Source organism: Dicentrarchus labrax, unplaced genomic scaffold, assembly GCF_905237075.1.
Source record: "Dicentrarchus labrax unplaced genomic scaffold, dlabrax2021, whole genome shotgun sequence".
In the NCBI taxonomy this organism is placed as follows: Eukaryota; Metazoa; Chordata; class Actinopteri; family Moronidae; genus Dicentrarchus; species Dicentrarchus labrax.
In genome coordinates this window covers 16,762,091-16,780,765 of record NW_026136723.1, presented here as the reverse complement: position 1 = coordinate 16,780,765, position 18,675 = coordinate 16,762,091, and the positions used below count along the sequence as shown (strand labels likewise).

General features: G+C 40.7%; 1 protein-coding gene across 3 annotated transcripts in view; it reads left to right on the top strand.

The window, feature by feature from the left end:
- Positions 1-18,675, top strand: part of znf704 (zinc finger protein 704) — a 45,520-nt gene that overhangs the window by 18,562 nt on the left and 8,283 nt on the right. For 2 of the 3 annotated variants that reach the window (XM_051391397.1, XM_051391396.1), the window contains exons 3-4: positions 16,344-16,447; positions 17,834-18,111. In XM_051391397.1, coding sequence (XP_051247357.1) covers positions 16,344-16,447; positions 17,834-18,111 — 382 coding nt within the window. The remainder of the gene's footprint in view (positions 1-16,343; positions 16,448-17,833; positions 18,112-18,675) is intronic. The other variant, XM_051391399.1, reaches the window with a different exon arrangement.

Here is an 18,675-nt window from a genome sequence, read left to right as displayed (position 1 = left end):
CCTCTCTTATTTTCTCTCGTGCAGGCGTTTGAGGCTCATAGCCTTGATGGGGGGAAACATAACACCCCCATTAGACACACACATACATAAAAGCATTTTCTGGAGTTTAGGCCTGCAAACATGCAAAAATGCACAGACATACACACAGTACATACACACAAACCATGTTACACAGCCATACTCTTCCATATAGCATGCATAATTTATGACCTCCCATTGACATCTATGTACACACAGGGTGCTTCCTTCAGCTGCTCTGTAGTCGGGTCTTTGTTGGATACTCCTTTAATCAACACCAGCCACACACACACACACACTTCCGTCCAGTAACAACTTATCTCAAGGAAGTCATGTTTAGTTCTTCTGCTGTCTAGTGCTATGTTTCATGTTAGTTAGCACCACAGTTTTCAAAAAATCGGAATACAGTCACAGTTTATTTTTATTTAATGTGCAGCACATTTCAAAAATGATATTAAGATTCTATTTGGAAAGCTGTATAACATTGTCTCTGCACCAGTACTGGGAAAAAGTCAGATTTAATTTTCCAATGTAACATATTATATTGGATTACAGTCAAACTGAAAACCTCTTCCCCTTCCTCCCTTTCTTTCCTCCCACTGTGTCTCCCACTTACAGTACACTTTTCCCTTTCACTGTCCACTTCTTTTACTGTTTCTTTATATTCTTTCCATCCTTCTTTGTTAAAAAACACCTCCTGTTCCCCAGATGGCTGAATGAGTTTTATAATGTTGCTTTCCACCTTCGTTCTTCCGTCGTGTCTTCCCCCCCCTTCTGCTTTCCCCTCCCCTAACTCACTGTATTCTATCTTGCTTTTTCCATCTCTGCTTTTCCCGCTCATTTCCCCCCTTCGTTCCCCCATGATCGGTGTCTCTCCCACCCTCCTACACTCTAGCCCTCCCTCTCTTCCTTTGTCTCCTCTCTCAGCTGCCTGCTTTGTGTGTGTGTGTTTTCTCTGACAGACAGAGAGAGATGTTACCCCACTGTTGAGCCGTTTGCTGGCGCTGTAGAATAGGCAGTGTGGCTAACTTACACTAGTATATGAACTCAGTAGCAACAACCACAGTGAGGCGAGTACAAGTTGTTTTTATGAGGTTCCTCTGACACCAAAGCATCCACTACTGTCTAATTTCTTCCAGTTTTATGTTTTACAAGAGACATGTAGTTATGAAGAAAATAGATGTAATAAATAATCTACACACAAAAAAAAACATGTAGTTTACTGAACATGCATGCAGATTCTTTACCCACACAACACCCCCACACATGCACGTTTCCAATTATGTATGCAAATATGCCAATCATTTGCAGTTAACCCCCCACAGGAAGGGTTAATGATTAATAATGGGTGCACAATCATATATTTACAAGCGATTATGATTCTGGTATCGCAGACAAATAGACAGCAAAGAGGCATCCTCAGCTTAGTTGTGTTTCATGTTATTTACAATCCAAGTTTGTTTAGTTTTGGTTTACATGTTGAATTCAGGCAGTTTTACACAAAGGTGTGTAACATTGACCCAAATCCTAAGTGACAATTGCCACATTAGCTGGCTGAAACTGTCTGTCAATTTGTTGCCTCGCCTGTGGCTGCTCGGGGCGTTAGTGCTGAAGACGTGCATGGCATACTGACACATACACAGGTGGTGGGAGTGCAACTCTGGAGTCCAGATATATTTATGTTGGCCAAATGGTTTTATTTGTGCAGTTTCCTGTTGTGTTGTTAATTTCTGTTAAAGCTTGTAACTGGAGGCACATTCAAAAATTCTTTTTGTAGGATTAAATCATGCTGCACAACAAGGTGTATGCTATGCTTTGAAGAAAGCTGAAGTCCTACACAATAAAGCATAGCCAATAATGTTACTGTAAACACAAAAGTGTATGCATGTATTGTGTGCAGGTTGTCTAATATTTCCTCTCTCTTAACCGCCCCAACATACTTTTAATATTTTAGTTTAGATAAGGGAGGTCAAATGCACTGAGTTGATAAAGATCCAGGTCAACTAATCTGTTTCAACAGACTTTTCTATCTCTAACAATGTTAAGATAAGTAAGCCATGGAGAAATCCAGTATCTGATCTGCTGCATGTATACATGGATTTACAGTAACCAGGTTCCTGCAGGGCAATTAAACAGATTCTCCAATTACCCACATTACCTTGTTTCTCTGATTAACCTGATGACTTATATGCATGAAAACACACTGTAAGTTGACTTTGCCTGTTTCCCTGCAGTGAACAGCAGTGAGCGCTTTATGCCTCTTTGTCCCAAAGTGTCACATTTGATGGAGTACCTCTTGTCAGGCTGCATGCAGGCAGCCTTAATTATACGACTGGTAAGGCTTGCCCCATAGGAGGTAATATGTTATTATAGTCCTAAAAACAATGCCATAATTTACATAAACATAGTGTTAGATATTTGAAGACGGTGCTCTTCGTATGAGAATTCACGAGACAAGAGTCACTGCAAAATACACATTTCATTGTCTAATTAAGTTAAAACAGTGATTAGTGAAGTGTTACATTTATAAATGGAGTGGAGGAGTCTTTGTGTGGACTTGTTGACATGGTTTAGAGGGAAGAAAGACGGGGCGGTCTTTCTAGCTCCCTCTCACCTCTCTGTGTTTTCTGTTTTTTGTCACGGCTGTCTCTTCACGCTTAGTGTCACATCCTCATACCACACAGCAGTAAATTAATCAGAGATAATGCTCGCCTGATGGAGACCTTCCCCCCAAAACACACCCATCCCTGTCTTTCTCTCTCTGTCTCTCTCTCCCTTTCTCACTCCCCCTCTTGTCTCTTCCTCTGTCATTTTTTTCCCCTCTCCAACACAGTTTCCATCAACAAAGGAAGACTCAACATAAAGGTCACCTGAACATGCTTTTGTGACTTGTATTGATTATCTAACCACTAATGAGTGGTTATCTCTGTCCTTTACCAACAACTATTAAGGTGCCAATGGGCAAGACAGGGAAAACCACATAACATTTCACTTTCCTTGGCCAAGACAAGGTTAACAATCGCACAAATGGTGAATAAACTGGGGAGGAAAAGAGGAAGAATGAAAAGGGAAGAGAGGGGGTGAGAGTAAAGGGGGAGGGGGTGTAAGTAAAAGGCCTTTAGGTAAATGTTGAAGTGGTGGGCAGATCCTTTGTCCTGCCTTGGGGCTGTGAGAGGCGATTGGACCAGCTGATAGTCCTTTTATAATGCCCTCCATCAGCTCAATCTCCGGGGCTTTTATGAGCACCTTCAGCAAACACACACACACTCACATGCACGCTGACACACACAGCTACCCCCCTCCCTCCTTCAAGGTGTAATTGGGAAAGAGGCCCCCTTCCTCCAGTGTGTGTATCACTCTCCTGGGAGCTGAGGGGCTGGAGGTGTGTATGGAAGTGTGGGTGTGTGTCTGTCTGTCTGCTGTGGTTAAAGGCGAGGTGTTTATAATCAAACTCAGCAGTGATAAAAGGGTGCTTTTGTGTGTTTATGTCTGTGTGGTTTATGGCTCTTATTGGCAGGTTGTGTCTATGTGTGTGAGTGTGTGTCCAGAGGGCAGTTGGGGAGAAAGAAACACTCAGGGCAAACTGCTGCTCTTACGACCCCCATTATCACCACTGCACTTGCCACTAAACAGTAATGAACACACAAACACTCACACACTGATGAGGTGAAAGGTAGCTGGAGGAGCAGGTTCCCCCAATCCTTGAGGGCAGACGTGGAAAAGAGAGACATGTGGATGTGGACAGAGGAGAACTTTGATTAGAGTTGATCGTTCCAACTGAGGCCGAGGTGGCATTTCATGAAACCTGCTTTTAGCTACAAGGTCATTTTCCACCATTTATTAACTTAGATTATGAGATGAAACAAACAAGTAGAGTCGTAATGACTGAGCTTACATGTCAGCTACCTGTTATAATTGCTGTCACTGAGACTGTTAATAAGCACAGTGTTTGTGCTTAGAAATGATCCTGAAATTGTGTTTTATTACTACTGCTAAGTATTGCAAATGAATGTCATAATGATATTGTATTATATTTTTGTTAATTATACCATATTTATCTTGTCTTGCTTTATGCTTCAAGTCAATTTTCTTTTGTTTTATTCGTGTAACTACAGTGCTCTGAATGCTGCCAAAACATGCGTAACCAACACCGAATACAGTGTCTGAACACATCACATTGATGAAGGACTAAGGTTGCTGCTGCTTTCACTGCACTGGCTGTTTAGACATTGTGTTATACAGTAGTTAAACCAAATTAATTATCAGTTAGTGGTACAAAATCAATTTTGTGCCACTTTTGTAATGAATGAAACATGCTTGTTGCGTCTCATAAAAATTATTTTGTGCAGTATGTGACAGTTATTGGCCAATCTTTTAGAGGCCGCCAGTCTTGGCAATCTTCTTGATCGTTTATGGTATTGTTTATGCTAATATCCATGGATACCATTTGATATTTTAGGTCCCCAGTTATCAGCTAAGACATAACGGTCTCTATTATAAACATCCATTGCTAATGTCTGATGAATATTTAATTAATGTTGAATATCACACACAACATTTACAATCATTTTATTTCAAGGGATATAATTGATTCGGGCCATACCTGTCGCACGATTCAGTCAGTGAGTTCAATAAATTCCCAGAGTCAGAGCTATAATGTAGCCCTGGGTATGTCTTCCACAACGCAAATAAATCATCCTATACCACGCCAGGAAAAACAGAAACATTGAGAAAGATAGAAAGACATCCCCTCATGTCAGACACTCTCAGGCTCTTCATTTACTCTATTTCTGACACAGCGCTCCGATACTTCATTCCTCTAGCCACTTCCTTTTGTTTACTTCAATGTTGCATCATATGGTTGAACAGTGTTGATCCAACATGAGAGACAAATGGAGGTAGGTGACAGACAGCTGAAAGAGAGGAGGGGAAGAGGGACAAAGAGAGAGGGAGATAGGAAAGCGGGATTGAAGAGTGGGAATCAGGGGGGATATTTACCAGCCAGCCACTCTAAAGGTCGCCATGACTCTCATAGCTTCTGCCTTTTGTTCGCATCAGTGGGCGACCCTGACTGCTTGCACTGACTCTCTCTTTTACACACACATTCATATCCATTCACATTTGCCGACATGCATTCGTGCACGCAGGTACTTGCAAGCAGAAACATAAACATCTCACAGAAAATGACACATTAACTCTCAGATACACACATGAGGCCAAATGAGTAGCTTGGAGCACTGAGATCCTGTGTATTCCCTTTGCTCATTAGGGCATACAGCAACATCAATTCAGCGAAAGCCCATCACTCTGTGTGTGTGTGTGTGTGTGTGTGTGTGTGTGTGTGTGTGTGTGTGTGTGTGTGTGTGTGTGTGTGTGTGTGTGTGTGTGTGTGTGTGTCTGTGTGTGTGTGTGTGTGTGTGTGTGTGTGTGTGTGGAAGACCGCTTATCCCTACTCCCACCTCCTACTCTTCTTTCTTTTTCCATCTCCCTCATCATCACACATTGCATTAAAATGTGTCTCCATCATTCCACCCATTGTTACCTGTGTAGAAATATGAGCATTTATTTTTGGACCAGTACCTCAGGGTTTTGGCCGTATCAATTAATTTTTGTGTCATTGCTGCCTTTCTAGTTTGTACTATTTTGAATGCACATGTGTTCAAGTAGCAAGCAGATCCAAATCACTGTTTTTTAAAGCTGCTGATATACATTTGTAAGGTGCACTTTAGCCATAAAAGAGGACCTTCAATATTGCATTTATTGTTCATGGTTTTCCAATGTCTTTAAACTTGTTTGTTAAGGTGCTTATTTGATTCAAGGTTAGATTCAGTTCTGAGAAAAACATGTTGAGATACAACGATAGCTCACGGGGACCAGTGCAGTACATCAAGATACAAGAGGTAAATAAAAAATGAAAAAAACATAACTGTGCAAAAACAACTGGGTGTACAATCATATAACAAGTATTGCATACATAAGCTGTACACTTCATGGGGGCATGGGAGACGCTGGACTTGGGAGATTGGGAGAAATATACCCAAACAATTACATCTAAAAGCTTGAGACTGAAGTGAAACATTTTTTTATTTTATTTTGCTAAAACAAAAACTAGTTTATATACTGTATGTAGGAAAACCTCCCTCTCTAATCTACCTCACTCCCCATCATCTCTGTTTTTGTTTACCAGCCCCCAAGTGTGTTTCCACCTGCCACTCTCCTCACCTGCTACTGTAATACTAGATTAAGGGGAACCCTGTTAGTTGTGTGTGTGTGTGTGTGTGTGTGTGTGTGTGTGTGTGTGTGTGTGTGTGTGTGTGACGTACGTACAATTTGTGTTTGTGTGTTGTGTGTATGTGTGTGTGTGTGTGTGTGTGTGTGTGTGTGTGTTACTGTGTCTGGCCCAGAGGCTGGTACATAAGTGAGACCTCCAACCTATAGCACAAATCTAGGGCATAACCACCAAGTGTGTGTGTGTCTGTGTCTGTGTCTGTGTGTGTGTCTGTGTCTGTGTCTGTGTGTGTGTGTGTGTGTGTGTGTGTGTGTGTTTTCATCCCAAGCCCAAAGGGAAGGCTGTACGCAGGAACCCCAACCTATAGTGCAAATCTAGGGCATGCTACTAAAGCATGTATGTGAGTGTCAATCAAAGGACATATTAAAGGTTAAATTGCGGTAGAGAGGGCGGATGATCATTTACCCTCATCCCTAACGCTCAAGGGGTTAACTCTGTCTTTATGGATGTGAAATGGGAAGAAATCAGGACTTGTATACATCAACCTGACAGACACACACACATTCCCTCACTGAAGATCTTGTTCTCTACCCTGCAGCTCTTTTCCTGTATAAAGACAGACAAACACTACCTGAAGACTTTAGTCTTTCATACCCATACCCATCACTGCACCCAAGCCATTAACGTGTCGCTACGCACAGTCTCTCTCGTCTTTGACGTGACGTGTTTACCTTCAAGTTCAAAGGTTATCCGTTCATGCTAAATAGGTTAACACAGTGGCATAAACAAAACAGTTCTGCATGACTCTTTCTATGGCCTTAATTTTTATTAAAAAAACAAATAAGAAATATTGACTAATTTTATAGAGCTCATTTCGTCAACAGACTCACAGTGCTGTTTATAATTTGCAAAATAAATAAACTGATATAGAAGATACTTGTGCCGCTTATAAGACAACAGTTAGCAGCACCCTTCCAAAGGTTTAGTGATCCAAAACATAGATGAAAATACCTTCTAATGTTTTTTAATAAATAGCTTTTTAGCCCTAGTGACTTGATGACAAGTCTCTGTGAGTGCTTCAGTGCAACTCAAATGACTTAGTGGTCCAGAAGATGATATAAACATGTTTTAAGCTGTCAAAAATAGGAAGAAATGAGCCCAGGGCTTTCTAAACCACAGTTATTTGTGCATTTGTTTATCTAACTGTTACATCTAAGTGGAAGTATTTGTTTCTCCCCTGTGCATGTGTCTCTGTTTACATGTATGATCTAATTTCCAATTTTATGTGTGCGTGGTTGTAAGTCTTGTTTCTGTGTGTATGTGTGTGTGCATGCTTTCCCAGTCTCCCAGCAGTGTAGTGTGTAGATGGATAACTAGACTAAAGAGCAACACAGACGAGAGGCTGTTGTTTTCCCCCCAATGCTTACTGTGAGACTGGAGATCTGCTTTACTCCAAGACAGAGTGAGCCAGGGAGACTGAAAAGCACTCAGTGTATACCTGTAATGAATTGTAAACTGACCATATATGAGAGAGAGGCTGTGTGTGTCGGTAGGTCACTGTGGACTTATTTTATATATTTACAGCATGAAACGTATCTCATCCAGTCTTGGTGCATTAGAAGCAAAAAATGACAAAGGCAAAGCAAAACATGGATAGTGCAGATAAAGCCATGCTCTGTTGATCTACAAATAGTTCAGCGTACGGCTGTAACTGTCTGTTTGCAGACACGTGAAGAAGTAACACACACATACACACAGAGAGTCTTTGGCTCCATGCCCAACTAATGTACGCCACGCCCTGTTTTGCTCTTACCAGAGGGTGTTCACTAAGAAGTGTGTGTCTGAGTCTTGTTGAAAAAAAGGGAAATAGCAAAGACTGTGTGTCTGTTTCCATCTGCACGTACTGTCGCTTACTCATGTGTAAAAATTATTCTGTATATAGCTTTGTATCTTTTACCCGTGTGTGTGTGTGTGTGTGTGTGTGTGTGTGTGTGTGTGTGTGTGTGTGTGTGTGTGTGTGTGTGTGTGTGTGTGTGTGTGTGTGTGTGTGTGTGTGTGTGTGTGTGTGTGTGTGTGTGTGTGTTGGTGTTTGGAGAACAGATAGAAAGAGAGACAGACAACTAAAACGTGCCAATGCGTAATCAGCTAATTAGCTGCTAGCAAATGCCCATGATTAGACACAGTATGGCTCTCAGCAATAATATTGCTGAGTCTTAATGACTTCATCATCTCAGTCAGCCATTCTCTGCACAGTGCATCATAGTAGATTGTACGTAGGATTTTCCTGGCTTTTAGTGGCGGTTCTGTTTGGGGTACACAGGTGGGTTATTCGTGAAGCACTTTGCTCTGCAGCTTGACAGTTAAAAGTGAAATCTACCAATGCCTTGTCTTTCGTAATGTTTGCAGAATAGTCTGTGTTCTTTGGGTTTGGTTGATAGTAATCGTACAAAGCGATTGATTGAACACAATCCTGTTTCCGCGTTTGATTTTGAAATCTTTGAAAGTCAGCAACCATCCATGATGATGTCTTCATTACCCTCACTTCACTTATGAAAGTGAATTCTAGCAGTTACGCAACAGGAATAATCTGAGGCTCCGCTGTTTTTTTTGAATTTCTATAGCAGGGAGGACACCAAAAAGTTGGCTCAACCCATCTACTAGCTTTTGTAGTTAACAAACATCATGTTAAGTTTATCATGTTGAACTATAGATGATAGGCTGTTAGACCTTTGTACTTGACAAAATTGTGGGGGGGTGCAGAAATAAATGTAAACATGTCTTCAATGGCAATCAACAGAAAGTACAGAATTGTTCATCTTAATAGTAGCTGTATTTCAAATTTGACTGTCTTTTAATGGTATTTGGAAAAAATACAAGATTACTTTTTTCATAATTCAACTGCTTTTTCATGTCCATAGCCGTGTCAACCAAACAACCATGACTGATCTTGGTTGGTGGCATATTGCTATAGGGGCTTGAAACCCCATTCTGAGGCAGTGTCTATTATTAGGTTAAAGGGGGATTTCACGGGGTGCCCTGGTAGCTCATCTGGTAGTACGCACGCACGATGTGAGTCCTTACCACAGCAGCCTGGGTCCTTTTACTGAATGTCATCTCCTGTCTCTCCCCCCTTTCCTGTCCCTCTTCATCTGTTCTAATTCAATAAAGGCATGAAGCCCAAAACAGCAGGGAATAACATTGTTTTCTGGTTAGACAACACTCCACCTTTCAGTCTTAGAGTGCCGATACGTGTTGTAATTTAAAACCAAATTCTTTTTGAATGTTTCCGATGTGATTTATCAAAAGTGTACCAATATTGAATGAGGGTATCCTGACGTTTCTAAGAAAAGAAGGTGATCTTTCAGCAGCGAACAATCACTGATCCGGGCTACAGATCATTGTAAAGCTCCAGTTACAGTGAATCAAATGGAGGTTTGGCACTTCTACTCTAAGAGCTGAAGCGGAGTCGTGAAGGGAAAGATGCCCATGGCTCCTATTTCAAGGAGCTGGCTGCCAGGCCAGTGCATATGTTGTTATGGCTAGGAAGATGACTCGGTGTGTGCGCGCGCATGTGTGAGTGGCTTCCAGAGCAGATGTGCAGTTCAGAAACACTGAAAAACTAGTGTGTGTGTGTGGGTACATATGGGTGACACTTTTAGGTAAAATTTAAAAAGTACAGAAACTTGGAGAATTATATGATCAAACAGGTTGCAATAATAAACCAATTATAGAAAAACACACACAAAGCAGTAGCTAATATGTTGAATTTAGATTATTCTTTTATTCATGACAAAGAATGTGATCTCTATAAAAAATGTTGCAATATTTTACTGGATAAATGACCTGCAGGTGGCACTAGATGGAAACACCAAAGTCATTAGGATGGGCTCTGGGCTCCATGGATATCTATGCCAAATTCAGTAGTTGGCATCCCTAAAGCCATACCACTAGTGTAGCTAAAATCAGTTTTCAACACTTCCACCACGGAGGGGGACAGCTTTTTTTCTAGCAGTGCATGTTCACCAACAGCCAGTTTGTGCTTATTTTGTCAGTGTATACATATGGATTTGGCTATTAAAACCAACAGATGATGCCAAAGCAAGATTGTTTATTTGGACATTGCCTCCAAGTGCAGTTAAACTCCTATTGAGTCCATAAAAATGGATCCCTCTTATAACCCATGTGCTCGGCTCTACAATAAGACAAGCTTGCAGCTGTCGGCAGCACCTGTCCAAACCTCACATACACCCTTGTGTATGTCATAGGTCTAGCATCACATACACACCTCTTCACAGGAAATTGAATAGGCAACACAATGCTATAATATGCCCCTTTCTCAGGTTTTATTGAAAGGCAGGTTTTTGAGATGTGTGTTTTCCAACAAAGAGCTGTTATCTGTAACATCTCTAGAGCCCGAATGATGCACACAAGCATGTCAAAGAAAAGTCCTGTGTGTGTGTTCCTTCATACACATCTGCCAATCAAAAGCTGTGCCCTTCATGCATGTTAGCCCCGTGTCATATGCAGATTCCTTTTGTGGTTTTGATGTCGTGTGTGTGTGTGTGTGTGTGTGTGTGTGTGTGTGTGTGTGTGTGTGTGTGTGTGTGTGTGTGTGTGTGTGTGTGTGTGTGTGTGTGTGTGTGTGTGTGTGTGTGTGTGTGTGTGTGAGATCAGATAGACACATGGTAGAGAAGGACCTTTCTGATTTATAGGAGCTTATTGAGGAGGAAATAGGCGTCATAGTCCAGTGGCTGTAATAAACGAGTAGACCTCCCTGCACTGCTCAGCATCAAAGAGACAGGCCAAGCCCAACACACACACACACACACACACACACACACACCTCCTCGATGCTGTCATTCTTGCTCACTTACTTTGCTCAGTGTGATTCGCGGCAACAAGAGTCAAAGCAGCTCAAAGTGTGGGAGGGAAAGTGAGCAAGAAGCAGAAGAGAGTTTAAAGTCAGTCCAGCAGGGGTGAAGGGAGGAAGAGGAGAGAGGACGGAGCACAGACAGAAGAGTGTAGGAGTGAGGGGTGTGCTTGGCAGCGCTGCCCTTTGTTTCAGGGGAATTCCTGTAACCCACCACACCTTTCAGCTGCCTTCATTAGAAATGATTGATAGTTTTTGGGTAACAAACTAAAGCTACATGGGGGTTTGTGTGTGTATGGAGATTGACCTTGGCCCATTTACTCTGAATTATTTTGGAAAGGGAATTTGTTCAGAAAGATTACACATTTTAAACGGCGTATTGCACTGTGGCTACATGTGAACATCAACAGTGTTGTGTCTGAACTTTTCAAGAATTTGACTTGTGATAATTTTGTTGACTCTGGACTGAAGTTTTCCCTCATTAGCTGTAAGTGAAGGGCTGTTGAGTTGTGTGTATGCAGCCAAATATTGTTCAAGGATAAGTAGAGAATTGCAAAGATTTGTACAGCAGTTTCACTTAAAGATTCCTTTGACCTCATTTTAAGGAATGTTTAAATTCTGTTTCTATGCATTTAAGTTTGAAGTTGATGTATTGAGTTGACTTTCTTGGTATGTTAAGGGCTGTGTTTACCATTCACCTTCCAGGTAAAGTAGCAGTTACTTCAATTATTTAGTTTTGTTCTGACCCTCTTTCATTTTGTCCATCTTAAACATCAAACTGAGATTCAAAATGTGATGAAAAAACAAAACCAGGCCCACATTTCATTGGACCACATCTACCTGTCAAACTAAGATAGCCGCAGTAACTTGAACCCCTGTTATTGTCTCTCTCCCTGCCCAGTGTTTTGTTTGAAACTGGACACTGCCTGTCCCCCACAATGGTGGAGACTTAGCGTCACACACACAATCTCACTCTGCCCCCCTCCCCACTTGTTCCCATGCAGGCCCTTTGTTTTGTTGAATTCACTTGTGGTACCTAAAAGCAGTTGGCACATCTGTCCAGGAAAGTACAACAAGTTTCAGCACACGACACACACACACACACACACACACACACACACACACACACACACACACACACACACACACACACACAGCCCATTGGCAGATTGGCAAACAGCCATATCTCCAACCAAACTCATAAGAACCCTGAAGAGGGAGCTGTTGTTTTAGATCTCACAGCGAGGAATCCCAACTCATCTATGATTCTAATTTTAACTCCTTTAGTTTTCTCAGTAGTCAAAGATCTATGTAGAAACTGTAAAACCTATTTTCCATGTTTTTAGGAATTAAGAAAACAACACAAAATTATATATATATATATATATCATAATGTGGCACTGTATGTACATGTAAAATTGTATCATAATGAAAGTGTTGTGTAGTGGACAGTAATATATATGCATTTTAAATAAAAAAAAGCTAAGATAGTTGAAATCCCTTGTACGGTAATTCATACTGTATAGTGATGCTACCTGAACAGAATATACTGTATATATAATTAAAGAGTCAGTGTCCTTTTTTAAAGTCATTTAAAAAACCTTGGAAGTCTTTAAAAGTATTAACAACGTTAGCAGCGTCTGTACTAATATGTTTGTTTTGCCCGTTATAAATAGCCAGCAGAAAGATAAAATTACATGTATGTTTTTCATGTAATCTGCATTAGTAAACAAGCTTTCTTGCGGTACGCCCATGATATTGTTTCTTTTAGGAAGCCTCAGGTATTGGAGGATGTCTTATTGCAAGTTAGTGAAGTAAGAATATTAAAACAACACACACACACACACACTCTGTGGCACATACAGCGACACACAAACACGGCAACATATGAAACTCATTTATCAGAATTCACTTACCAATCCATTAACCATCCCACTGTGTCTCCTGTGTCACATGTATGATTCATTTTAACATGTCTCTCTCTAACACACACACACACATGCTCTCAGTGTGTGTGTGTTAATTATAGCCACAATAAGCACTTGGACAAAAACTAAGTTTGATAAGACCTCTAATGGCAAATGCAATTTGGGAAATTCCCTTTCCCGCTCTGTTTTTCTCTCCCGCTCATACATCACATCTTAATTATTAGTCCTCCTAATGTGTTTTTCTGAGATTTACTCTTTCATATTTCAAGATAGACAAAGCACCCAGTAATTATTGTCTGTCACCATTGCTGTGGAGATAATATCTATAGTCACATGATGGCCTCCCAAGGTGACCAGGAAGTGGTTTTACGGCAACATAGGATGGGGGGGTTATGGCTAAAAGTGGCAGTTGTGTGCACGGCTTCATTTCTTGATTTATGTGGAGGCTGTAATGACATCATATTCAGCAGTGGAAAGGGTAATAAATTAGACATCAGCTAATGGAGGCTGAGGCTCTTTCTTTGTTAGCTCCCGCTCTCCCCTTCGTTTCGCTTCTCTTCCCTTCTTTTCTCTTCTCACAGGATAACCCAATCCCTCCCTTTTGCCTGTGAATTAAGAGTGCTCACATTTATGTTGAAACTGTATAGTTATTCACAAGGAAATTATTGATAGCAAGATTCTAACTTTTAGGACTTTACCCTTATGCAAAGTTACAGTGCTCCTCTATTACTTACTGTTACTATATTATAATATGAATGCTTTGTTATTTTAATATCCGTGGTCTAGTAATATTTCTATTGTTTAGTGTGTATTAGATCACTGTTCTATTATAGATTAATTAAAATTATGAAGATAGTTAAGTCAACCCTTTATTTGTTATCTATTGCCATGTGTTTTTTGATGGGACATAGGGGTCAGTCTTTTTTCACAAATGTTTAGAAAACCAAATTAACTGGAAAAGCTCAAGTTTATAAATTACAACTTCCATTTTACTGATGCAGTTGATTTGTGTTCTGGTTCAGTTTTGTGAAACTGATACAACCTAAAAATAATTCAAAAATTCTCCAAAAGTTTGTTCCCCATCAAAACGACAAAAAGTTGGAAATCCCCTCTTGCTCTTCTTTAACTTGTAGACTGTCACTAGACACTAACAGGCATAAATAAGGCCTGGCTGAATGAATCTGGAGAAACACACAGCTGCACTACGGTCAACAACACCATCTAAAGTTTGTGTGGAGGTGCACAGAAACATGAAAACACGTGTGGTGGAGATCAGGCATCCATGACATGAAAACACTGTTGATCAACATTAGCTTGTTGCTTCACCCATAAAGACCAGATAAACAAATCTGTAATGAATATTGTCTCATCATCCGCACACAAACAGTGAAGCATCACCTCATTTTGTGACAGGCAGGTTGGTTTGGTTGTTACTTGCCATGAAGCTCTGTCAATTACTCATCGCAGCACAAACAATAAACATTTGCACTGAAAGAAAATAATGAGTTGGAGGGGAAAAAGTCAAAAGCATGTATATAAAATATTTAGTAGTAGTTCCATGAAGAGCTGCAGTAAATCCAATAAAAATCCAATTAAAAAGTGTTCACAATACAACTGCACAAAGCTGCTCTGCTTACCTGTGCTGCATTCTTTACAGACTTTGTTACCCATTATGGAAAAGGATTACTCTTTGGATCAACACATAGACATAGCTAGATACAAAGTTGGTTAAACATGATCCATAATTAATACTTCAGTATGATTTTGACAAAGAAAATGTAATTATATGAAAATGTGTCCTTTATAGAGTCAGAAATGTCTCATTCAGTCAGTACTTTGTGGAGTAGGTTTGGTCAGTTTTGAGTCCTCTAAGTCATCTTAAACACATCTGTTTTAGCTTCGCACATCTGGATTTTGGGACTTTCTTTTTTCTATATTTGCTTAAGCTCGGTGAACTTGGAAGGAGACCATCTGTGTCTTAAAGCCATTCTAAAAATAAACATCAGGAGTCATGTCTGGGCTTTCGACTGGGCCACTCAACACTGTTGTTGTTAAACCTCACCACTGTTGGGTTTTGGTTGCACAGTATTCTTTGGGTCATCTCCTGTTGGGGTGTAAATTGGTTCCCCTTTTAAAGAGGCAGTGAAAGTCACTACATGTCTCCTGTCACTGAGTAAATAGTTCTTGATTTTAAGGATCTAATTGAAATTTGCCATGATCAGGTAAGAAAAAGGATGTGCTGATATAACCAGTGTAGATACACTAAATGCTGATGGAGGAGAATAAATGTTGCATCATCTGACAGTTTTTGCATAACTTGTACAATCCTCTACCCTCTACTCTTAACTATTAGGTGGGCTTTTTTTGTTTTGTTTGACAGGTATTAGTAAAGTACAAGATGGGTTATTTATTTCAATAGATTGTTGCCTTGCTGCCAACATACCAATTAAGATGCAGTATAAACTACCATTTGATCTCAGTGGCTGTGAGAACTTAGTGATGGCTGATTGCATTTTTTTCCAAAGCAGCAGGAGATTTCATCATCGTAATAGAATTGACTTTGATCATTTGACTTTCAAACTCACATCAAAGTCTTGCTTGCTCAGGAACAAAACACACACACACACACACACACACACACACACACACACACACACACAAAAACACACACACAGACTGCTTGTTACGTTAATAGTGAGCATGTACCATAGCTTTACTGTCAGTAATAAAGCTATTGACATCTCTTTGATCACAGGGATTGCCTCTCTGAGGAATACAACCGAGAGGATTAAGTCACCTGTCTCCTAGTGTGTGTTTGCTGTGCGCCAATTAGAAGAGACAAATACATGTGTTGTGTGTGGTTACAATCTGCCATAGGGATTGGCTAGTATGTGTACAGTGCAGTGTTCATGTTGATATCACAGGCTTTAGGGATTGAATACAGGACCTTCATCTGTATAGTTTAGTTTTACATTCATTTTTATTTTGTACAGTAGCATTTCAGCTGTTGACAGTTGATTTTTTCCGAAGGTGTTTGGGTGATTGCCTCAGTCGCCTACAAAGGACAAAAAAAACTAAACTTACATGTTATTAGCTGCTCATGTGTCGGACATTGCAGCAGAATGCAAAGATGAGTGAGTTTCAGATCAGAAAGCCTGATTTATGTCTGAGAACATCTGGCCAGGGAAATGAAAAGACAATGTGTTTTTGGGCTACGCACACTTCATGTCCAGCTGTGTAATAATATATAGGGAACAGTTCAGTAAGATGATCCTCTTTTTCTGTTGTGTGTTCACAGACGGTCAGAGGAGGAAGTGGATATGGACAAGGTGACGGCTGCCATGGTGCTGACAAGCCTCTCCACCAGCCCACTGGTCAGGAGTCCACCTGTCAAAGTCAACGGTGAGTATCATAACTATTAAACAACTGATTAAGTAGGGATGTCCTTTTGAAACACTGGGTTCTGACAGTAAAATTGAACAAACACGTTCATCCATCAGTTGCACATGCCCATCTATCATCTATAACCTGTAATTTATATGTTCTGCTGTGCGCTGACTTTTCATCCCCTTGCAGCTGTTATCTTGTGAATGCATATGGAAGCTTAGGTTGATACATTACTGCCACCGGCTGTGCTTTAGGATTCTGTCATCAATGACTTCTGCAAATCCACAGAAAAGCACAATGAGTCTGGATCTCTGCCACTTGTCACAGTGGCGGAAATCCAAAGTGCCCCCGTAACTGCAATCACACGCAACCACTTAGATCATCAGTGCAACCAACTGACTGCCCATTTGCAGCCAACCTTCCAACCACCATGCACGTGTCTATCACAGTCACACACACATGCGCTCAGATGTTAAACGTACATCCCATACATAATGCACACATGCACAAAGTGGGTTTTAAATACAGACTATATAGTTTTATCGTAATGAAGTCATACAGAAGTCACACCCATGTACACATGTTGGAGATGATGCAATGTGCATTTACATCAGTACACATAGTAGGTTCTCATGCACAGTGCGCTGAGCTTCTAATCGAGCCTAACGCCATGACATTCATATCACTCATAATTTGCCAATACAATGGAATTTTCTTATCTTGATATTATTAGCACTTCTTCAATCATAATATTTGCTTTTCTGTACCATAAACCAAATGCATATCAGAGCAGCTTTCTTATTGTCGGTGAGCCACTTTTCTGGGAAACAGAGTAAAGAAAGAAGCGAGACACCCCACCAAGAAGCAGCTTTACTAAACCAAACAAACTAGGTCTGCTCTTAACTTTCTGACTCACTCTTTCTGTCACACACATATAATTTCTCATACACACTCATGTACACACACCAAAGTTTTCCCCAGCCTCAACCTTCACAAAGTGAAATGCCTTTTGTAGCTGATATTCAAAAGAAATGTTGCTTTGATCTAAAAAAAACAAGACCTTGGAAGTGTCTCAGGGGAGTCACAGAACAAGAAAGTAACCTTTATTTTCTTGTGTCACAGTCAACGGTAGTGCGTCTGAGGCTCTTTTGTGTGAAGTGCAAATACAGTTGTCTGAACTTAATTGAGTGTCTTGATCTCCCCTTATTGACAGAGGAACACAGAGATGTTTTGTTCTGTTTGTATCATCTACAAATATGATTATATGACTATGAATAAGTTAGATTTCTTTCAAGGTTTACTCTAATGCTTTACCTTTCTTCATCGCTTACCCTTCCTTTTCCTCATGTTCTCCTTTTTTCCCTCCACATCTCTCCTTTCTTTTCACTTCTATCTCCTTAGAAGGTCTGAGTGGTTCATGGAAGGACAACGGTTCAGCTGGCCCCTTCACTCCGTCCAGCAACAGCTCTTCAGGGGGCTACTGGAGCTGGTCTGCCCCCAGTGACCAGTCCAACCCTTCTACACCTTCCCCGCCACTCTCGGCTGACAGCTTCAAGCCCTTCCGTGTGCCCAGTCTGGGCGGTGTGGGACCCGGCCCTGCAGGGCCTGAAGACCCCAGCCTGGACGAGCAGGACGGAAGCAGCCTGCTCTTTGATGAGCCCATCCCTCGCAAGCGCAAGGTGAATACTGTAGTCCATAATGAAAGGCCAGTTCTGCAGGCAGTAAGAAAACAACAGTTTCTTATTCTTCATCCTCTTTTGGTTGGCAAACATCAACATTGTTCACAACAACCATCATCTGGTTATAAGTGGTACAGGGTCACTTACTCCACTAAAATTCAGCTGGTTAAACCTTCTGCTCTTCATGATCACTTGTCATGTCTTTAAATGTAGCTGAACTTTAGTTCTCATTTACATACTCTGTTTCTGTTCACAGACAGCTGAATTAGCACAAAGAGTGATTTAATTATGGTTTTAAATGCTACCCATTAACTAGGTAAACCAGGTACTTCCTGCGCTGCAGCACTGAGACGTCAATCAAATGACTATTTTAGGATGTTTTTTATTTTGTCATAAAATAACTAAAACAGGTGTAATCCAAGTGTATCCAAATATTCATCAACCAAACAAAAATACACAGAATCAATCTAACCCTTGATTAGTAAGAAGGCTGAATTGGATTGTGTCATATTAACATACACAGTGAGTGTCAAAGATTAGGTTCCATAAGGGAAGAAATTGGGT